Source organism: Acanthochromis polyacanthus, chromosome 8 (assembly GCF_021347895.1).
Source record: "Acanthochromis polyacanthus isolate Apoly-LR-REF ecotype Palm Island chromosome 8, KAUST_Apoly_ChrSc, whole genome shotgun sequence".
Taxonomy (NCBI): domain Eukaryota; kingdom Metazoa; phylum Chordata; class Actinopteri; family Pomacentridae; genus Acanthochromis; species Acanthochromis polyacanthus.
The window spans coordinates 29,850,795-29,874,257 of NC_067120.1; the positions used below are offsets into that span (position 1 = coordinate 29,850,795).

At 42.1% G+C, this 23,463-nt stretch overlaps 1 protein-coding gene and 2 long non-coding RNA genes across 5 annotated transcripts in view; 1 reads left to right on the forward strand and 2 right to left on the reverse strand.

The window, feature by feature from the left end:
- The window catches only part of LOC127535019 (uncharacterized), a 54,053-nt gene extending 30,836 nt beyond the window's left edge, over positions 1-23,217 (reverse strand). The window contains exon 1 of the long non-coding RNA XR_007943654.1: positions 23,068-23,217. This is a non-coding gene — a long non-coding RNA (uncharacterized LOC127535019). The remainder of the gene's footprint in view (positions 1-23,067) is intronic.
- The window catches only part of LOC110946415 (cytochrome P450 2F2-like), a 61,100-nt gene extending 37,711 nt beyond the window's left edge, over positions 1-23,389 (forward strand). For 2 of the 3 annotated variants that reach the window (XM_051951683.1, XM_051951684.1), the window contains exons 2-11: positions 10,312-10,474; positions 19,804-19,956; positions 20,077-20,237; positions 21,279-21,347; positions 21,490-21,594; positions 21,796-21,931; positions 22,275-22,360; positions 22,473-22,574; positions 22,671-22,812; positions 22,918-23,389. In XM_051951683.1, coding sequence (XP_051807643.1) covers positions 10,312-10,474; positions 19,804-19,956; positions 20,077-20,237; positions 21,279-21,347; positions 21,490-21,594; positions 21,796-21,931; positions 22,275-22,360; positions 22,473-22,574; positions 22,671-22,812; positions 22,918-23,105 — 1,305 coding nt within the window. In that variant the 3' untranslated portion in view covers positions 23,106-23,389. Of the gene's footprint in view, positions 1-8,421; positions 8,618-10,311; positions 10,475-19,803; positions 19,957-20,076; positions 20,238-21,278; positions 21,348-21,489; positions 21,595-21,795; positions 21,932-22,274; positions 22,361-22,472; positions 22,575-22,670; positions 22,813-22,917 lie in introns of those variants that run through there. The other variant, XM_051951682.1, reaches the window with a different exon arrangement.
- Positions 4,406-8,328, reverse strand: LOC127535025 (uncharacterized). The gene is made up of 2 exons (XR_007943661.1): positions 6,621-8,328; positions 4,406-4,763 (listed from the first exon to the last, which is right to left on the reverse strand). It is a non-coding gene; the product is annotated as an uncharacterized LOC127535025 (long non-coding RNA).
- Positions 23,390-23,463: the final 74 nt, after the last annotated feature.

The following is a 23,463-nucleotide window of genomic DNA, read 5'->3' on the forward strand; positions in this document are numbered from 1 at the left end:
GCAATATTTTTCGGCCCCTTTACTTTCAGTGCAGCAAACTCACTCCAGAAGTTCAGTGAGGATCTCTGAATGATCCAATGTTGTCCTAAATGACTGATGATGGTAAATAGAATCCACCTGTGTGTAATCAAGTCTCCGTATAAATGCACCTGCTCTGTGATAGTCTCAGGGTTCTGTTTAAAGTGCAGAGAGCATCATGAAGACCAAGGAACACACCAGGCAGGTCCAAGATACTGTTGTGGAGAAGTTTAAAGCCGGATTTGGATACAAAAAGATTTCCCAAGCTTTAAACATCTCAAGGAGCACTGTGCAAGCAATCATATTGAAATGGAAGGAGTATCAGACCACTGCCAATCTACCAAGACCCGGCCGTCCCTCTAAACTTTCACCTGGAACAAGGAGAAGACTGATCAGAGATGCAGCCAAGAGGCCCATGATCACTCTGGATGAACTGCAGAGATCTACAGCTGAGGTGGGAGAGTCTGTCCATAGGACAACAATCAGTCGTACACTGCACAAATCTGGCCTTTATGGAAGAGTGGCAAGAAGAAAGCCATTTCTCAAAGATAGCCATAAAAAGTCTCGTTTGAAGTTTGCCACAAGCCCCCTGGGAGACACACCAAACATGTGGAAGAAGGTGCTCTGGTCAGATGAAACCAAAATCGAACTTTTTGGTCCCAATGCAAAACGATATGTTTGGCGTAAAAGCAACACAGCTCATCACCCTGAACACACCATCCCCACTGTCAAACATGGTGGTGGCAGCCTCATGGTTTGGGCCTGCTTTTCTTCAGCAGGGACAGGGAAGATGGTTAAAATTGATGGGAAGATGAATGGAGCCAAATACAGGAGCATTCTGGAAGAAAACCTGTTGGAGTCTGCAAAAGACCTGAGACTGGGACGGAGATTTATCTTCCAACAGGACAATGATCCAAAACATGAAGCCAAATCTACAATGGAATGGTTGACAAATAAACGTATCCAGGTGTTAGAATGGCCAAGTCAAAGTCCAGACCTGAATCCAATGGAGAATCTGTGGGCAGAGCTGAAGACTGCTGTTCACAAACGCTCTCCTGAGCTCGAGCTGTTTTGCAAGGAAGAATGGGCAAGAATTTCAGTCTCTCGATGTGCAAAACTGATAGAGACATACCCCAAGTGACTTGCAGCTGTAATTGCAGCAAAAGGTGGCGCTACAAAGTATTAATGCAAGGGGGCTGAGTAATATTTGCACGCCCCACTATTCAGGTTTTTATTTGTTAAAAAAGTTTAAAATATCCAATAAATTTCGTTCCACTTCATGATTGTGTCCCACTTGTTATTGATTCTTGACAAAAAATTAAAATTTTCTATCTTTATGTTTGAAGCCTGAAATGTGGCGAAAGGTTGAAAAGTTCAAGGGGGCCGAATACTTTCACAAGGCACTGTATCTACGTGTCTGTGTTCTATGTAATGTAGCCGCAAGGGGACACAAGCCAGTGTCTTATTGTGCCGGTCCCAAGCCCGGATAAATACAGAGGGTTGTGTCAGGAAGGGCATTCGACGTAAAACTTTGGCCAAATCAATCATGCGAATCAAATGTATGACTTCCATACCAGATCGGTCGAGGCCCGGGTTAACAACGACTGCCATTGGTGCTGTCGACCTACAGGGTGCCGGTGGAAAATGGACTACTGTTGGTCGAAGAAGGAGGGGAGGAAGGTGTGTTCGTAGGAAGAGAGAGACGAGGAACACAAAGAGTCTAGGACTGAGAGTAGGGACTTTGAATGTTGGAACTATGACAGGAAAAGATAGAGAGCTGGTTGACATGATGCAGAGGAGGAAGGTGGACATACTGTGTGTCCAGGAGACCAGGTGGAACGGTAGTAAAGCTAGAAGTTTAGGAGCAGGGTTCAAGTTGTTCTATCATTGTGTAGATAGGAAGAGAAATGGAGTAGGAGTTATCTTGAAGGAGGAGTTTGTTAGGAATGTCCTGGAGGTAAAAAGAGTGTCAGATCGAGTGATGAGCCTGAAGCTAGAAATCGAAGGTGTGATGTTCAGTGTTGTTAGTGGGTATGCTCCACAGGTAGAATGTGAGCCGGAGGAGAAGAAGAAATTCTGGTTGGACCTTGATGAAGTGATGCAGAGCATCCCTAGAAGTGAGAGAGTTGTCATTGGTGCAGACTTCAATGGACATGTTGGTGCAGGAAACAGAGATGATGAGGTCATAGGCAGGTTTGATATCCAGGAGAGGAACGCAGAAGGACAGATGGTGGTTGACTTTGCAAATAGGATGGAAATGGCTGTAGTGAATACTTTCTTCCAGAAGAGACAGGAACATAGGGTGACCTATAAGAGTGGAAGTAGGAGCACACAGGTAGACTACATCTTGTGCAGACGGTGTCATCTGAAGGAGATCAGTGACTGCAAAGTAGTGGTAGAGGAGAGTGTAGCCAAACAGCATAGGATGGTGGTGTGTAGGATGACCCTGGTAGTGAAGAAGATGAATAGGGCAAAGGCAGAGCAGAGGACCAAATGGTGGAAGCTGAAAAAGGAAGAGTGTCGTATGACTTTCAGGCAAGAGTTGAGAGGCAGGTCGGAGAGTGCTTGGTGTGTCATCTGGTAGGAAAGGAGATAAGGAGACTTGGTGGTGGAATGAGGAGGTGCAGGAGTGGATCCAGAGAAAGAGGTTAGCTAAGAAGAAGTGGGACACTGAGAGGACTGAAGAGAGTAGACAGGAGTACAGGGAGATGCAGCGTAAGGTGAAAGTAGAGGTGGCAAAGGCCAAACAAGGGGCTTACTGTCACGCAACAGAGTAGAACCCAAGCAGCAGGCACAGACAGGAGGGTGAAATGAATGATGATTTAATGAAAACTAGAATATATGAACAGAAAAAACTCTTTATAATGAAAGCAGGAGGGAAACAGCGGGGAGGAGAAAATAAACTAACCTAAACCAAGGGTGGACCTGAAGGCCGAGATAAACTAACATAAAACTAAACTAAATTCAAAGGGAAGGTGGCTTACGGAGTCCAGGGAGAGGTAGACGGAAGAGGCGGGGCCGAGCTGCCAGAGACGGTGGGGGAATTGAGTGACGAGGGCTGGTGGAGCGGGCAAGATCATCTGAGGGGCGACGGGGTCCGAGGAGCGGGAATGTGATGTAGGTAATCCAGTACCAAAACAATGTTCCGGGGAAACGACATGTAGCAAGGAGGCTGAAGTGGTGTGCAGGGTTGACAGAGAGTCTGTGTCGCAGAGAGGATGGAATAATGATGCAGCACTGAGCAGCGTCTTGCGCCCTGCTTTAAACGGCACTGATTAGTCATTTCTGCCGGCTGCGTTCTCAGCACAGCCGCTCGTCGTTATACTGATGAGCCAGCGCATCTGAGCAAGAGGAGTGTGACACTTACGATGACTTGTATTCTTGGTTGGACAGTAAGGAGGGAGAGACTGACCTGTATAGGTTGGCAAGACAGAGAGACAGAGATGGGAAGGACGTGGAGCAGGTTAGGGTGATAAAGGATAAGGATGGAAGTGTGTTGACAGGTGCCAATAGTGTGATGGGAAGATGGAAAGAGTACTTTGAAGAGTTGATGAATGAGGAAAATGAGAGAGAACGAAGAGTAGAAGAGGTGACTGTTGTGGACCAGGAAGTAGCAAAGATTAGTAAGGATGAAGTGAGGAGGGCATTGAAGAGGATGAAGAGTGGAAAGGCACTTGGTCCTGATGATATACCTGTGGAGGTATGGAAGTGTCTCGGAGAGGTAGCAGTAGAGTTTTTGACTGGGTTGTTCAACAGGATCTTAGATAGTAAGAAGATGCCCAAGGAATGGAGGAGAAGTGTGCTGGTGCCCATCTTTAAGAACAAGGGAGATGTGCAGAGTTGTGGCAACTACAGAGGAATAAAGCTGATGAGCCACACGATGAAGCTATGGGAAAAAGTAGTTGAAGCTAGACTAAGGGCAGAGGTGAAGATCTGTGAGCAGCAGTATGGTTTCATGCCAAGAAAGAGTACAACAGATGCAATATTTGCTTTGAGGATGTTGATAAAGAAGTACAGAGAAGGTCAGAAGGAGCTGCATTGTGTCTTTGTAGATCTGGAGAAAGCTTATGACAGGGTGCCCAGAGAGGAACTGTGGTTCTGTATGAGGAATTCTGGAGTGGCAGAGAAGTATGTTAGAGTGGTGCAGGACATGTATGAGGACTGTAAGACAGTGGTGAGGTGTGCTGTAGGTGTGACAGAGGAGTTCAAGGTGGAGGTGGGACTACATCAGGGATCAGCTCTGAGCCCCTTCTTGTTTGCTATGGTGATGGACAGGATGGCAGACGAGGATGACCAGGATACTCTAGATTAGAGGGAGTGAGGGGATAGAGGGAGTGATGAAGAATGAGATGGAACACCGATTGAGTAAGAGGCAACTACACAGAGGTAAGTTTAGCAACAGCAATGTATTAACACATATGAAAAATAAACATTTGTACAAATATGGCCGGCTTTTCAATTTGTTTTGTTTTAAATTGTCTTTTAACCTGGGTGCACCCTTTAAAATAAAATAAAATAAAATGTCTCTTGTCTCCAAGGAGGGAAAAAATTAAGGATTGTTCCTTTAATCTTTCAGAGTTTCTATTCCCTTAGTCCTACCACACCGGCAAAACGACAGCCGAAAAAGAGAGGGTCCACTCGTCACTCCAGCTCTAGCTGATCACACAGTTGGCTCGCCATCTCCCATCCAGGGAGAGAATCCAGAATCCAGGGTCCAAAATCCAAGGTCTCCAAAAAAACCCAGCCTGTATAGCACAACAGGGTTTAATTTAACTATTCACTTCTCTTAACTATACAGTTTATGATTTCCAAATATAAATCAATATCCAGTAATGTAACTTCACTGTTAACTTATGACAAGGTAACTGTTGTTAACATATTAAACAAATTTAACTTCACCATTTTCCCTTTACAATGAAACCAAAATCATGAAATGATTGATAAACAATCAATCCACGTGAATGAGCATAAAATCATTCAGTTCAATGCCCACATTAGATTAAAGTAAATAAAGTAATGCAATCATGTAATATCCTGTACCTGTGTGCACAGCACTGCACTACACAGAAAAAAATAGCAGTCTCATAACCCATGACACTGAGCTTAATGATCTCTTTTCACTCACACCATGTAACAAGCACACATACACCTTTTTCCATTTACACACATGGTTTTTCCTTTTAGCACCAGAAAATAAGCAACACTGAGCTAATGCTTCAACTCGGTGGCTAGATACATAAATAAATGAAATACAGGTTGAAATAAAGACTGCAATTAGGAATGAATGAAAATCACTGTCAATGAAAGAAAAATATAAAAATAAAATATTTTAACTGTTGTAACACCTTTTTTTTTTTTACAGGTTACACAGGAGTCTCCATGGACTATGATGTTTGCAGATGACATTGTGATCTGTAGTGAGAGCAGGGAACAGGTGGAGGAGAAGCTAGAGGCGTGGAGGTTTGCCCTGGAAAGGAGAGGAATGAAGGTTAGCCGCAGCAAGACGGAGTATCTGTGTGTGAATGAGAGGGACCCAAGTGGAAGAGTGAGGTTTCAGGGAGAAGAGATGAAGAAGGTGGAGGATTTTAAGTACTTAGGGTCAACAGTACTGAGCAATGGAGAGTGTGGAAAAGAGGTGAAGAAGCGTGTACAGGCAGGCTGGAACGGCTGGAGAAAAGTGTCAGGTGTGATGTGTGATAGAAGAGTTTCAGCTAAAATGAAAGGAAAGGTTTACAAAACTGTGGTGAGACCAGCCATGTTGTTTGGTCTGCAGACAGTGTCCCTGAGGAAAAGACAGGAGGCAGAGCTGGAGGTAGCAGAACTGAAGATGCTGAGGTTCTCTCTGGGAGTGACCAGGATGGATAGGATCAGGAATGAGTACATCAGAGGGACAACACATGTTAGAGGCTTTGGAGATAAAGTCGGAGAGGCCAGACTGAGATGGTTCGGACATGTCCAGAGGAGAGAGAGTGAATATATTGGTAGAAGGATGCTGAGTTTCCCACTGCCAGGCAGGAGGCCTAGAGGAAGACCAAAGAGGAGGTTTATGGATGTGGTTAAAGAGGACATGAAGGTAGTTGGTGTGAGAGAAGAGGATGCAGCAGACAGCGTTAGATGGAGGCAATTGATTCACTGTGGCAACCCCTGAAGGTAAAAGCCGAAAGGAAACGAAGAAGAAGTGTCTGTATTCTATGTGTAATAAATTAACAATATCCACTCAGCGAAAACACACAAAAATGTTTTTTTTATTTAATTGTAAATGAAATCAGGTGTCAGGGGGTCAACTTTGTCTATGAATGTACATATCTATCAAGTTTCCGCCTCTCTCCAGCCACTGCTCTGCTGTTCACTGCGCCTCAGCACACCAGCTCATCTACAACTATGCCTAAACACTACATAACTACTCCATCCTACACATTGACAAGTTGTAATATTAGACTTATTCACATGTAGAACTGTACAAGTAGACAGACTGGCTCTTTATTTTTTCATGTATGAAATAGTGAAAGTCTGAATCTGTATTTCTGATGCTGTCATTAGTAAACTGTCGTTTCAAAGTGAAAATGCTCAGCCATGGAGTGGCTAATCAGGGAAGAACTCACGACAGAGCGGGGAAATCAGAAGACTGGAAGAGGGGCTGAGTTGAGGGAGCCAGGTGTGGAGGTGAGATGAGGAATGAAGAAGCTGACAGGTAATCCCAATGAGGAACAGAGTCCGGGGAGCAGGGAGACCGAAAACATGGATGATGCCATTCAATTACTGCATAAACAACAAAATTAGAGAAATTCATTTTAAAATTATACATAGATATTACTCAACAAATGAAATGATATCAAAGTTCACTGACATTGACTCAAACTGTTGTTTTTGTTCATTAGCCACAGAAAATATCATCCACCTCTTTTTTAATTGTACTAATACAGCTAAATTATGGCGAAATATTGAATCTTATCTATCACTTAAATTCTCAACACCAATAAATATTACCTTTAAACACATCTTAACTTATTTTCACCACAAAAATAGAAAGATTGCTAAAATATTAAATGCGTTTATATTATATGGAAAATATATTCATAAAGCAAACTTTTCAAACTCAAAACCAATATTTACTGCATTTTTGACTGACATAACAAATTACTTTGACTCACTGAAATGTATAACAAACAAAAGATCCACTGACTTATGTAATATTTTTGAAGAAATTATGTAAATCTATTTGTATTCTCCGGTTTGTCTACTAATGTCATATTTATCTATTGATTTATTTATTTTTATTAGTTTTTTTCCCCCTTTGAGTTTATTGTTATTTTTCTTTTTTCCTTATTGGTAACGTTAAAACAAAATGAAGTCTATGTATGTGTAAATACATCCCACTGTAAATAATGTATATATGCACAATAAAAAAAAAAAAGGGAGCAGGGAGACCGACAATGTAATCCAGGGAGAGAGGAGGAGTCCAGGTAGCGGCATGTGTGTCGCGTTGAGCAGGGTGAAACAAAGAACGGGGTGCTCAAAGGGTAGGGAGGGGTCTGTATGTAACTACCAAGGTGAATAATGGCTAATTTGCATATGGTTGCTAATCAGTGACCGAGGGTAAGACAACAGAACAAAACGGTAATTGAACCAAAGAGTCTGGTAAGCAATTGCAAATAGCAAGGTGTGACAAGAAAAGGTAAGATCTGACAGACAGTGGCACAAAATAAAAGATAAAAGAATTGTGGATAACTGTTTGAAATGGAGTGACACATGACAGTATCTGTAGCAAAAGGTCTGGTATTTTCTTCACCACACCAAACTTTTGAACAATAGTGTATCTTCTTATTCCTAGAATTTCCCAAAACTTATTTGGTATTATAAGTGTGTTAGATACACAGATACAAGATAATAGGTTGGAAAGCAAATGTTAGCAACAGGTAGTGACTGTCAGTATTTATTCACAAGGAAGAAACTGACAAGTCCACTGTTACTTTTAAAAATCAAACAAAACAGAGAAATAATGATTGAGGTTTGATATTATTCAGGTAATATAATAACTGAGCACTTTACCAGGAATAATCACACAAATGTGAACTCTCCATTAGTAGTCACTTCAGCTATTATGCACAGTGGCAACTCACAGAAGTCAGTGTTTTGTGGCTGCCAGTGTTACTGAGTGAGCACACCAACAATGTTGATGAATCAAAAGTTCAAGCACTTACAATTTGTTCCCTAAGATATTGCTTTGTCAACATTAAACTTAAATTGTTCTGCCAGCTCAGTGAATCAGATCCTGTCAGAGATTGTCCCTCACAGTGTGTGTGTGAGCAAATGTTGATCACTTACCTTTAGTACAAAGAAACAAAGTACACCAGGAGAGGCAGGGCTACGAGCTGAGCTGCCCTTTTATATTGGGTCTAACCAGCTAGCCTCCTCAGTGCAGTCCAACCTGTTCACCATGTTCCTTTCAGTTGTGCTGCTGTGGCTCTGCATTTTCTTCATCGTCCTTCAACTCAGATCCCGAAGGCCCAAAAACTTTCCACCGGGACCCACGATCCTACCCATAGTGGGGAACCTTTTGCAGCTGAATCTAGAGAACCCCTTGAAGGACTTTGAGAGGGTAAGAAAAATGTTTTCAGTGAGTGAAGCTGCTCTTTCAGTGTCTTAAATTGTTAAAATCATTGATAGAAGCTCTATAATTATATGTCTAAATGAAAAATACTTGCAGCCACTGTTGTGCTGTTCTTGAAAGTGGCAGTTTCAGTGCTTTTTGTCAGTACACTTTGAGACGAAGCCTCCAGTTTGTACTCTTTATCTGTGATTGTGTAACATATTGTCAGGTCAGAGTTGACTGCACACTTGGCATGCATCTAGACATTACTATCGGTCATAAACATTGGGTGTTTTCTTATTTCTTCTGTTGATAAGTTTGTGTTTGCCAGGTGATTATCATTTAAATGTGGTTAAAAGTTGTTCGCTATGTGTGCTCAATGCATTGAAAATTCACTTCAAACAGCCACAGCAACTCCTGTGTAGAGAAACAATGTGTTTGAGGATGATGTAAACTCCTGCATTAATCTGAGATCTGACAGCGTGATGTAACTAAAGACTAAATAAGTATAATTACAGGATGACCACTTTCTCCTATTGCCAGCTTGCTGGTATTACCTGTTGTAACATTTTCTCTTCATTTTCTTAATATATCATTATTGTGTGTTACTCTTTCAAAATAATATTTAAATCTCTCACCAGTTGACGCTTCTCTGCTGTGTCTGTCTTTGCTGTGTTTCCCGGCAGGACAATATTCTCTGAACCGCACCAAAAGCCTTTTCAGTCAAGGGATTTAGAAAAGTGATGGCTTCATCAATCCCTTGAATTGAAAGCATTCTGTCATTTCAATGTACGGCACTCTTCTGCTTATGTTCTTCATGGCTTCATTCAGAAATACCCATACACAGTACTGTAAAGATCTGTGGTACACACATATCTGACATTATTACGAGATTGGACAAGAGTAAGTCTAAACAAATAGCAGCTGATCAAAGTGCACACACAACTCTCTCTCTCTCTCTCTCTCTCTCTCTGGATACAGTCATATGGCATTTAATACATATAGGAAATGGTCCTAAACAGCTGGAAGCAACAAACTGTCATTCTGTGTGTGACAGCTAACCTAATGTGAGGACATTTAAGCCTAAACAGTGTAACTTGCTGTTGATTCTAGCTAGAACTGATCTGCTTTCTGTGCTCTCTCTGGGATAATTTAGAATTCTGAGAATTTCTTTCTTTCATTCTTTGGGACACTGCATAATAATGAACATAGAATCTCATAATAGCTTTCACAAGATTGACGTAAATAAGCCAGATTTAGCACAAGGCTAACTTCCATCCATTTCATCAAGTTACTGGTGCTGCAAATGCGTGCAGCTCTCTTGAAAAATGCTCCTGGATGCTACTGCTATCTGATGCTGCAGATTTATAATAAACCCAAAGGAAATAGTCCTAAACAGCTGGAAGCAAGACACTTCAACTCCTGTTAACATCTTACGGTGGGGACAGTAAAAAAAAGTTATATTACATTCATTATTTGTCATTATTAGTCTCATTAATGTAAACTGTTGGCGTCTTTTGTTGTATGCACATTTCATTTGGTAGACTTATAGATTTGAAATTGTAGAACAAAATGAGTGAGAAGGGTGTGTTGTGACATGACAGCGTAGTTCAGACTGGTGCTGTGTAGAAAGTGATCCATCACCAGGTCCAACCTACAGACACGTATCTCTAACACTGATTTGTTCTGTTTTTCTTTCCCAGCTGAGGAAGACTTATGGGAATGTCTACAGTTTGTTCATCGGCCCCAGACCAGCTGTCCTCATCAATGGGTTGAAGGCCATGAAGGAGGCTATGGTGACGAAGGGTGCTGAGTTTGCTGGACGACCTCAGGACATGTTTAACAATGAAATCACAGAAAATAAAGGTGGAGTAGACATAGTACAAATAGTGTACAATTGCATTTCAGCAGACAGTGCATACTAATACACCTCCCTTATCTCTCTACCTGCATTTCTGGACTTGGAGATAAGATAAAAACCAGTTTGAAAAAACAGTGTAGTCATGGTACAGTTGAAGTATTCATTTACATTATTATCTTAATAAATTAAAGTGTACACAAGGTAAAGCCTGTTTGTACACAGTGTGGATAAGACATGTGTTGCAGCTTGCTGGGAAATGCTGAAAAGGGGGGGGGGGCACCTGAGTAGAAATCATGTTGGGCTGTTGCTACTGTATCTTTGTAGACAACATATAAAACACGCAAATTGTCAACACAATACCCTGTAATGGAGGCTAATTAACAACTCTACACGTATTTGAACTTGGGAAAACAAATAAAGGTAAGGATTAAAGTTGTATTCAGGCTGGCAGGATTCAATTTCATCCTCAGAACTCTGGGAGTCTTTCTGTAAAATCTGCTGCTTAAGCCACATTCAGCAGGCCTCCATTATTTTCTGAGCCATTATTTCTTCAAAAACAGATCGCTCCCCTTTTCTGTTAATCAAAAGCAAAAGCTGAATTTACCAGCTAAGCAGGTTCAAAGTACAAAAGACAAGCAAACACAGGGTGCAAGTTCCAGCGAAATCAAGGGTATAGGCACACTTTAGGCAAGGCAAGGCAAGGCAAAGCATATTTATTTATATAGCACATTTCAACAATGAGGCGATTCAAAGTGCTTTACAAAGACATTAAGACAGAAGATGACAACACAATTATTAAAAGAAAAACAAAAGAAAACATTTATAAAATCATTAAAAAAAAAGGTCAGAACAGCAAAAAGATCAAAAACAGAAGCCAGAAAACAAGGGCATTTTAAAAGTTATATTGCAGAGTTAGTCATTAAAAAAAAGATTTAAGATAACTGTTAAAAGTAACTGTCATAATTTAGTAACTGTTTAAAATAACTGTCATAAAATAAGAGTTAAAATAAATCTTAAAAGTAACTGTCATAAAATAAGATTTAAAATAACTTAAAATAATGTAGTCAAAAGCAGCTGAGAACAGGTACGTCTTAAGAAAGGACCTAAAGGCATTATGGAAGATGTTTTTTTGTTTAATTTGTCTGATTCACATAAAATGAATATACTGACCTTTAGTGGACTTGTATGTATGGTCTCTAAAAGAATAAAAATTAAAAAAAAATAACTGTGGACATGGCAGGACCTGAAAAACATCAGCCAATCAACGCGCTCGGACCGAAGCGTTTGGTTTGCTCCCTTTCCTGTCAATCAAAAATCTTCCGGCTCAGGTCGAGTTACGTAGATTACGTACGCCTTGGACTTGCGTGTTTTCTGTATGTGTTGCTTTGGTATAGCTTCGTAGTCAGCTGGTGACTTGTTTTGCTCATCTTTTTTTACATAATGGCAGATAAAGATCCAGGGGGACCCAGCCGTAAAAGACAACTTCACAAGTGCTACGCAAGTTTCTGGAGGGGGGCGTTTCTTTGTAAATGTTAAGAGGGGGGAGGTTTAGAGGGGGGTGAGGGAGAGGTTGTATGTGTGCATGCACAACACGGTCTCACGGGGATTCGTGAAACTGTCACGTCAGTTTTTGTTTCGGTTTCGTGCGCACCAACACGATGTCGTCATGTTTTTCGTGCCGCTCACCACGAGCGAAACCCGCTGTGGTAATCACATCTGAAAGTGGTTTATACCGGCGGATTCATGACGATCTAAGCTGTCCATTGACGTTTGCGGCCGCCGCTGCGGCCGCCGGACATTCTTTAAATTCCTATGCAAATTTGGCGGATTCATGACGATCTAAGCTGTACATCGGCGTTTGCGGCCGCCGCGGACATCCGGCCACAACAGTGGCCGGATCCCATCTGAAAGTGGTTTATACCGGCGGATTCATGACGATTTAAGCTGTCCAGCGGCGTTTGCGGCCGCGGCTGCGGCTGCGGCGTTTGCGGCGGCGGCTGCGGCTGGATGCCTGGCGGCTGCAATGGCGGCCGCAACAGCGGCCGCAAACTCCGACGGACAGCTTAAATCGTCACAAATCCGCCGAATTTGCATAGGAATTTAAAGAATGTCCGGCGGCCGAAGCGGCGGCCGCAAACGCCGATGGACAGCTTAGATCGTCATGAATCCGCCGGTATAAACCACTTTCAGATGTGATTACCACAGCGGGTTTCGCTCGTGGTGAGCGGCACGAAAAACATGACGACATCGTGTTGGTGCGCACGAAACCGAAACAAAAACTGACGTGACAGTTTCACGAATCCCCGTAAGACCGGGCTGGCATGCGCATGCTACATTCAAAGTCGTAGGAAATTAAATCTCCTCTAATGCCTTTAAAAGTGCTGAGAGTTTCAGCTGATCTACAGTTTTCTGGGAGTTTGTTCCATATACACACGTGGACAAAATTGTTGGTACCCCTCAGTTAAAGAAGGAAAAACCCACAATTCTCACTGAAATCACTTGAAACTCACAAAAGTAACAATAAATAAAAATTTATTGAAAATTAAATAATCAAAATCAGCCATCACTTTTGAATTGTTGATTAACATAATTATTTAAAAAAACAAACTAATGAAATAGGGCTGGACAAAAATGATGGTACCATAACTTAATATTTTGTTGCACAACCTTTTGAGGCAATCACTGCAATTAAACGATTTCTGTATTTGTCAATGAGCGTTCTGCAGCTGTCAACAGGTATTTTGGCCCACTCCTCATGAGCAAACAGCTCCAGTTGTCTCAGGTTTGATGGGTGTCTTCTCCAAATGGCATGTTTCAGCTCCTTCCACATATGTTCAATGGGATTCAGATCTGGGCTCATAGAAGGCCACTTTAGAATAGTCCAACGCTTTTCTCTCAGCCATTCTTGGGTGTTTTTGGCTGTGTGTTTTGGATCGTTGTCCTGTTGGAAGACCCATGACCTGCGACTGAGACCAAGCTTTCTGACACTAGGCAGCACATTTCTCTCCAGAATGCCTTGATAGTCTTCACATTTCATCGTACCTTGCACACTTTCAAGACACCCTGTGCCAGATGCAGCAAAGCAGCCCCAAAACATTACTGAGCTTCCTCCATGTTTCACCGTAGGGACAGTGTTCTTTTCTTCATATGCTTGGTTTTTGAGTCTATGAACATAGAGTTGATGTGCCTTACCGAAAAGCTCCAGTTTGGTCTCATCTGTCCAAAGGACATTCTCCCAGAAGCTTTGTGGCTTGTCAACATGCATTTTTGCAAATTCCAGTCTCGCTTTTTTATGAGTTTTTTTCAGCAGTGGTGTCCTCCTTGGTCATCTCCCATGAAGTCCACTTTGGCTCAAACAACGACGAATGGTGCGATCTGACACTGATGTACCTTGGCCTTGGAGTTCACCTTTAATTTCTTTGGAGGTTGCTCTGGGCTCTTTGGATACAATTCCAACGATCCGTCTCTTCAATTTGTCATCAATTTTCCTCTTGCGGCCATGTCCAGGGAGGTTGGCTACTGTCCCGTGGGTCTTGAACTTCTGAATAATATGAGCCACTGTTGTCACAGGAACTTCAAGCTGTTTAGAGATGGTCTTATAGCCTTTACCTTTAAGATGTTTGTCTATAATTTTTTTTCCGATGTCCTGGGACAATTCTCTCCTTCGCTTTCTGTTGTCCATGTTCAGTGTGGTACACACCTTTTCACCAAACAGCAGGGTGACTACTTGTCTCCCTTTAAATAGGCAGACTGACTGATTATGAGTTTGGAAACACCTGTGATGTCAATTAAATGACACACCTGAGTTAATCATGTCACTCTGGTCAAATACTTTTCAATCTTTTATAGAGGTACCATCATTTTTGTCCAGGCCTGTTTCATTAGTTTGTTTTTTTAAATAATTATGTTAATCAACAATTCAAAAGTAATGGCTGTTTTTGATTATTTAATTTTCAATAATTTTTTATTTATCGTTACTTTTGTGAGTTTCAAGTGATTTCAGAGAGAATTGTGGGTTTTTCCTTCTTTAACTGAGGGGTACCAACAATTGTGTCCACGTGTGTATATGGGGCATAGAAGCTGAATGTTTCTTCTCCGTGTTTGGTTTTTACTCTAGGAACTACTACAAGACCTGATCCAGATGATCTGAGTGGCCTGGGTGGTTCATACGGAGTCAGGAGGTCTCTGATGTATTTTGGTCCGAGACCATTTAAAGCTTTGTAGACCAGCAGCAGGACTTTAAAATCTACCCTCTGAGTGACAGGAAGCCAGTGTAAAGACTTTAAAACTGGAGTGATATGATCTATTTTCTTGGTCTTAGTGAGGACTCGAGCAGCAGAGTTTTGAATCTGCTGCAGTTGTTTCAGTGTTTTTTTAGGTAGACCTGTAAAGATACTGTTACAGTCATTAAGCCGACTAAAAATAAATGCATGGACTAGCTTTTCCAGGTCCTGCTGAGACATCAGGCCTTTAATTCTTGAGATGTTTTTTAAGTGACAGTAAGCCGACTTTGTAACTGCTTTAATGTGTTTTCCAAAACTCAGTTCTGAGTCTATCACCACACCCAGATTTCTGGCCTGGTCTACAGTTTTTAACTGTAGAGACAGAAGCACTAAGGTCACTTTTAATCGCCCTTCCTTGGCTCCAAAAACCATTACCTCAGTTTTGTATTTATTTAACTGAAGAAAGTTCTGACACAGCCACTCATTTATCTGTTCAATACACTTTCCCAGCACCTGTATAGGGCCATGGTCTCCTGGGGACATTGTAATGTAGATCTGCGTGTCATCTGCATAGCTGTGGTAACTTACATTATTGTTTTCAATAATCTGAGCCAGTGGGAGCATATAGATGTTAAACAGAAGAGGCCCCAGAATGGAACCTTGGGGAACTCCACATGTGATTACTGTCTGCTCAGACGTGAAGTTACCTATAGACACAAAGTAATCCCTATTCTTTAGGTAAGATTTGAACCAGGTGAGTGCTGTGCTGGATAGTCCCACCCAGTTCTCCAGTCGGTTCATTAGTATGTTGTGGTCAACTCTGTCAAACGCAGCACTCAGATCCAGCAGGACTAGGACCGACATCCTGCCACTTTCTGTATTTAAGCGGATGTCAATAATTACCTTAGTAAGAGCCGTCTCAGTGCTGTGGTGCTGTCAAAAACCTGACTGAAAAACAATGAAGCTGTCATTTTTTATCAGGTAATTGTTTAGCTGTTGAAAAACTGCTTTTTCAATGATCTTACTTAAAAATGGGAGATTAGAGATTGGTCTGTAGCTATTCATTTGTAACTTGTCGAGGTTGGCTTAATCACAGCAGCTTTTAAAGCCTTAGGAAAAACACCTGACATAAGAGACAAGTTCACAATCCATAAAAGATCCGTCAGCAGTACTTGGGAGGCTTTTTTGAGAAAACTTGTTGGCAGAATATCCAGGCAGCAGGAGGAGGATTTTAGTCGATGTATAATGTCTTCCAGGTTTTTGTGGTTAATAGGATTAAATTACGTCATGGTGTTTAAAATGGTTTTATGCTGACACAGGACATATCCTGAACCTGCTGTGGGGGCGCTAACTGCTTGTCTAATGTTTTGGATTTTCTCTATAAAGAATGATGCAAAGTCATTGCAGGCCCTGGTAGAATGCAGCTCAGGGGCCACTGACACACGAGGGTTTGTTAGCCTGTTCATAGTAGCAAATAAGGCTCGTATATTGTGACTGTTTTTGGTGATTATATCTATGAAATAAGATTATCTTGCATTCCTCAGTTGTGAATTGTAAGTGTACAGTTTCTCTTTGTAAATGTCATAATGAACCTGGAGTTTTGATTTTCGCCATCTGCGTCCAGTTTCCGACACTCTCTTTTGCCATTTCTGACCAGTGTGGCATTTCTCCATGGAGATTTTTTCTTACCAGAGATAATTTTCACCTTAGTTGGAGCAATGGCATCCATAATGTTTACAATTTTAGCATCGAAACTACCTATCAGCTCATCGACTGAACCCCAAGACAGAGCTGGTGTTGAAGAGAAAGCCTGGTTAAATATTCCAGAGGTGTTTTCAGTAATACACCGTTTTTTGGTTACCTCTGTGAAGGTTGCTGACGCCGAGACAGTGCTCTCAAAGAAAACACAGGAATGATCAGAAAGACCAACGTCAGACACTGTAACATTGGAAATACTCAGACCCTTGGAGATAAGTAGGTCTTGAGGATTGTCAATATGGATGTTGAAGTCGCCAGCAATAATTACACAGTCAAAATCAATGCAGATCATAGACAGCAGTTCACTAAGTTCATCAAAATTTAGGAGGCCTGTAAACATAAAGTAGCACAATTCGAGATGAGGACTTCAGTTGAGGAGCTACGTACTCAAAGAAGGAGAAATGTTCAAAGGATAACTGCTGATATTGAAAAGATTCTTTGAATAAAATTGCAACACTGCCACCTCTCTTGTGCACCCTGGCCTCACTGATAAAACTGAAGATGGGAGGGGTCGACTCGATGAGAACAGCTGTACTGTTATTTTGGTCTAACCAAGTTTCAGTTAAAAACATAAAATCAAGATTGTGCTCAATAATAAAATCATAAATTAAAAATGTCTTCCCTGCTAAAGATCTAATGTTTAATTGAGTCATCTTTAATGTTTGAGGAGTTTTGGTTGCCATGTGAGCAGAAGTTGTTTGTGGTTCACAAACAATATGTACTATATTCAAAAGCTTTTTCTTTCTGTGTCTTGACATAGCCACTTTTCTTTTTCTGTTGCCACCTCGGACAGAAATATTGGTTACCTGATTCCCATAAGGCCCGGGCTTTTCCTGGTTGATAACATTAATATCAGCTTTGAAGTCTGGACCTGGCACATATCAGATATCAGAAACAGCTGAATTTACAAAGTAAAGACTAGTTGGCAAGCATATGGAATTTCGGCCTGGTGTCAGTTTTGTTCCAGCATTAACAGGCCTTTTCATGTCATCTGTGAAATCCAGATGAGTAGGGGATGGAGCGAGACTGGGGAGGGCAAAGAGTTCGGGGAGATTTCTACAGGTTGAGGTTGAAAAAAACCTCCTGTTGGGAGTGGAAGCCACTCCTCTTGCTGTGGGGGTGAAGATGGACAGTGGTCTGTTGGATGAGTGGCAGGAGGCGATGATGGAGTTGAGGCCTCTCTCTGGGTCCCTTGTTGTCCTTGATCTGTTGGATGAGGGGCGGGAGGTGGTGAGGATGTAGTTGAGGCCTCTTTATGGGTTCCTTGTTGTCCTTGATCTGTTGGATGAGGGGCAGGAGGTGGTGACGTAGTTGAGGCCTCTCTCTGGGTCCCTTGTTGTCCTTGATCTGTTGGATGAGGGGCAGGAGGTGGTGATGTAGTTGAGGCTTCTCTCTGGGTCCCTTGTTGTCCTTGATCTGTTGGATGAGGGGCAGGAGGTGGTGACATAGTTGAGGCCTCTTCCTTGGTTCCTTGTTGTCCTTGATCTGTTGGATGAGGGGCAGGAGGTGGTGATGTAGTTGAGGCTTCTCTCTGGGTCCCTTGTTGTCCTTGATCTGTTGGATGAGGGGCAGGAGGTGGTGACATAGTTGAGGCCTCTTCCTTGGTTCCTTGTTGTCCTTGGCAAGTCCTTATCTCCAGCAGTAACAGTTCTTCTCCAGCGTGCTGTGCAATCTGTTGTTTTGAGAATCCTTGGCTTTTATCTCTGACCGTGGCTGGTGTCTGACGCATGGAGTAGAAAATGTTTGAGCACAGTAGCAGCAGTCCTGATCTGTTAAGGAAGATTCCATTTGTCTTAAAGAGGTGCCTGCGTTCCCAAAATATGTTGAAATTGTCAAAGTTTATTGATTGAGCGGTACATGTAGCTTTGAGCCATCTGTTTAGCAGCATCAGCCTGCTAAATTTGTCATCTCCTCTCCGGACTGTAGGTAGTGGACCACTCACATAAACAACAGGTTTCAGACCTCTGACTCTGTTCAGCAGATCCATGAAGTCCTGTTTCAACACTTCTGACTGCAACTTCTCAACATCGAGGGCTCCCGTATGTATGACAAGGGATTTAGCTGTGGGATGCTCAGCAGTGATCCTCATAATTTTCTTAGAAATGTCAGACACCGTATCATTGTTAAAACACAACACTTTGGTCCTTTTTTTGGCTACAAAAGTGCTTTAAATCATTCATAGCTGGGTCACCCACAATCAGAGTTTGAGGCCTAATAGTAAGCTCTTTCCTCAACCTTTTTGGCTCAGCAGTTAGCTCATTCTGCAGCCTTTTAGTGCCATACCTTAGTAGCCTAGCCGCGCTAGACAACCCATGGCAACGAATTTAATTCTCTGCCAGGGTGGGTCTAGTTACCCTCCATAAGGCTCGAGGCTGGATTCTCCTAAAACTGACCGGACGAATCACCATGAAGTGCAGAGTCAGAAGGCGGGCGTAACTAAGTGACGACAGAGGCGCGACGATTCTGACAGAAACAACCGGCAACAACTAGCCTAGCCGCGCTAGACAACACACGGCAACGAATTTAAATCTCTGCCAGGGTCGACAACAAAAACGACAACAGTCGTTGAGCTCCATTAGCACCGACTCTGAATAATCTTTCTGTTAGCATGTCTGTAATACACTTGAGCTTCACCCATTGACTGTATAAATTAGGCTTCACCGAATTACCGCATCCTCTGATTTCCGGCGCTCTAGGAGCCTATTCGTTGCGCTGATTGGTTGTATACCTACCCAATTGCTGCAGAGGGATTTGATAGACAACCTTTTAGCCCGCCTCCCTCCCTGTCGAGCGTCCCTAGACCCTTGTGCCTTCAGAATTCAGAAGATGGGTCTAGCAGGGCTAGGCTAATACCTTAGTCTTCTTTCAGGAGATGAACTCTTTTTGGGGTGTCAGAATCTTGTTGCAGTACAGCAAACTTGTTCTCCAAATGAACCTCTGTTTCTTGGAGAGCATCAGTAATCTCTGTATGGTGGATTCTGCCTGTAGCCTGTCTTTCCATACCAGCTGTATTCATACCTGAGGTATGCTTTGGCTTTGCTCCAAGCAAGTTATCTACCTCGCATTTAAACAAAATGTGAGGTAGATAAGAAACAGAAGGCTGGAAAGATGTGGCATGAACAGTCTGGTAAAAAAAAAATATATATATATATATATGTGTGTGTGTGTGTGTGGAGAAGGAGAAAATAAGTGAGTTGAATGGGGAAGAAGAAGAGAAGGTGACTGAGGCCCTCTGGTGGCTGGAGGGAGAGACACAAGGAACAAATAGGATAATAATAATTGGAATAGGACAGCAATAACAGTCATATTTTGAGATCATACTTGAACTCTTTGTGCTGCTACACCTGTTGTAGGTGTGATTCTGGCAGATTATGGTCCTCGCTGGAGGGAACATCGTCGCTTTGCTCTGATGACTTTGAGGAACTTTGGTCTGGGGAAGAAATCAATGGAGGAGAGAATTCATGATGAGATTCAACACACTATAGAAACGCTGGACAAGAGCATCGGTATGAAGTGTGCTGGTTGACAAAACTCACGTTTTGTTGTGCTTTTGTTTCTGTAATGTTCTTTTATGTTCTTGCATAATCATGTGCCATATGTTACTTTGTATTATGTCTCTTTTACAGGCAAAACTATGAGTCCTCAAGTTATGTTTCACAACATGTCCTCCAACATCATCTGCCAGGTTTTGTTTGGTACACGACATGAGTATGACGATCACTTTATCAAAGAGGTGGTTCGGTGCTTCACTGAGAATGCGAAGATCGCCAATGGACCGTGGGTGATGGTGAGTACAGCATGTTTCTGAGGTAATGGTTTGACTCATCAGATGCTGGTTGAAGGGATAAACCTGCCACTGGCCAATGAACTCAGTTGGCATTCTTTCTCCATCTGCTATCTGCCCATGATGACTGTGATTGAATCACAGCAGAGTGATAGTGTGCAGCCAGACCAACAACCAATCACACTCACATTCACACCTACAGACAATTTAAACTCACCAATTAACCTCAGCATGCTTTGGACTGTGGGAGGAAGCCAGAACACAAGGAGAACATGCAAACTCTACACAGAAAGATGCCAGGCCCAGGCTGGGACATGAACCAGGGGTCATCCACCAATAGAACAATTTTGTAATCTGTGTTTTATTGACTGCAGCACCAGCATAAATCAGTCATGGCTGCAAATGAGGACCAAACCTAAAAATATATGTGTGCAGTTTCTGCATCGCCAGTTGAATATATGTCAGGCTCCATGGTAACAATGCATAGAGTATGATACTTTTCCTGCATGACCTCAGTGAACTGTTTTAGTAATGTACAACTCAACAGGTTTGCAGATCAATCTGTATCACTCACAGAGAATCATCAGAAAATGATCTGATCAGAGGGAAAGGCTTCTTAATTCTGATACTCTTAATATAGCCTGTTTCGGACCAGGTTAGCTCTGCTGCATAAACTCCCATGGTGAGCTTTAAAGAGAGCCACCATTGGGACACTGAAAACTCTGACTTTAAGCTCAACAACATGTACTAATCTTGCTTCATAGTACAGCCCTCAAAGGTATTAAGCAGACTCAGATATCTCACTATGGCTACAAATCTACAGCTGCTCTGTGAGGCTGCTTTGAGCCGGATGCTTAGTTTAGCATGTTAGCATTGTTAATTTACCAACTAACATTGAAAAGAAAGCACAGCTCAAGTCCGTTTCTTCTTCGAATTCAAATTAAACACCTGACTACAAGGTTGTCTGTTCAGAGCAAATTGTGTCTTGAAGCAGAATCTGCAGATTTGGGTTCAGTTAAATGAACGGTTTCTCTTTCTTTACAGCTGTATGACTCTTTTCCTATGATTCGAAGCCTGCCACTGCCCTGCAACAAGGCCTTTGAGAATGCTAAGGTAACGTTGAAAGTAACAAACCACACACACCTATACTGTAATGACCAACACACATACTGTGAGCATGTTGTCAGTGGAAAGACAAATGTACATACACACGAACTTTGAGTGATGTTTCGTTTTGTTTTTTGTTTTTTTTTAGATTTGTAAGGGTCTTATTAATTGTTTGGTGAGCGAGCACAAGAAGACCAGAGTCCGTGGAGAGCCTCGAGACTTTCTTGACTGCTACCTGGATGAACTGGATAAGGTGTGTGGAACCGTGGAACCAGTCAGCTCACTATCTCAGACAATATGTGTGCAAGATTACAGCCATTTTAAAACTGACATTTTGAAAAAAGACAGCTGTAACAGTTTGTTTTTTGACACAAAGGCATGAAGTCAGGCATGTGCATCAGCACAGTACAGTAATATTGCATTTATCTTCCAGTGATCATGCTCTTGTTTTTAGGATGCAGAGGATTCTACATTTTCAGAAGACAAACTCATTCTGTATGCTCTAGATCTTCACTTTGCTGGGACTGACACAACCTCCAACACCCTGCTTACTGCTTTTCTTTACCTGATTAGCCACCCACACATACAAGGTAGACCTGCACATGCATTCCTTGTTTGTCTGTTCCTATAATTTAGACCTAACTGAATGGAATTTGAAAAGAAGCTTCTAATACCTTTCATTTAGCCACAAGGCTTTGGACCCATGTTAGCACGCACCATACTAGGAGTCTGAATGAGTTGATTAGTTTTAGTTTTTCCTCGATATACTGTGTATTCTCATGACTGACATCTATTACTCTTCAGTTTTGTAGCTTCTCTACACATGAAAGCTTCATTATTCCCTGACTCTCATTCAGATGATTAAGCATCTGAGTTTTTCAGTTGTATTTCAAAATATGGAAAGCAACATGTGATGCTATCTTGCCCCCTCAGAACGATGTCATCAGGAGATTGACAAGGTGTTGGAAGGGAAGGATCGGGCGAGTTTTGATGACAGAAACAACATGCCTTACGTGCAGGTGCTGTATTGATCTATGTTTTTGTGGCTGATTTCCTGAGAGCCTGCACTCATTTTCTTTTCTGCCAAGTCAAATAATTCTTCAGAAAAAGTTTAAACGTCTCTTCATCCAGGCTGTGATCCATGAGTCGCAGAGGATTGCCAACACTGTTCCACTCAGCGTCTTCCACACCACTACTAAAGACACAGAGCTCATGGGATATTCTATTCCAAAGGTATGGGGAAAATGGTTAAATATGTTTGGGCAACACAGACAACAAAGTTAAGAGTCTCCATTATGACCTTTGTTTCTCTGGCAAATTTCTCTTCAGGATACGATGATCATCCAGAACTTGACCTCATTGCACAATGAGGAGGGACAGTGGAAATACCCTCATGAATTCAACCCTGAAAACTTCCTCAACGACCGGGGAGAGTTTGTTAAACCAGAAGCCTTCATGCCTTTCTCTGCAGGTATAAGAGCATTAAAAACTGTATCACACTTGGAGAGGGAGGCACAGATAGAGTGAGTCTAAGCAAACTGTTGTAGATGACCTGGAGGTGCTTTTTATTCCTCAGGTCCTCGGATGTGTCTGGGAGAGGGTCTGGCTCGTATGGAGCTCTTCCTCATCATGGTGACTCTGCTGAGGAAGTTTAAGTTCATCTGGCCTGAGGATGCAGGAAAACCTGACTTCACTCCAGTCTATGGTGTCACTTTGTCTCCGAGACCTTATCGCATGGAGGTCCAACTCAGGTCTTCGGAGTGAAGTGGCCTTGAGATCCAGAGCAGAAACAGTGCAGATTGATTTAAATGAACATAGAAAAATGTTATGGGCCCCAAGCTAGGCTGGGTACCGTATAGCCATAAGATAGATTAAGGTGTTAGGTTCAATGCCTGAAAAACAGAGGGAAAGTGCATAGGAATGAGGCACATTGAACCGTGTTGTTCTGCTGCAAAACTCATCTGATTTATTCACAAAACAATAAATCAATCAACTTATCATTCAATCATTCAACATACACAACAATAAACATTTCCCTAATACTGCAACTGTGTCTCTTCCATTCATCAGTCCTCTTTCAGGTTCAAGGTAGGTGTGAATGTGTGTGTGTGCGTGAATGTAC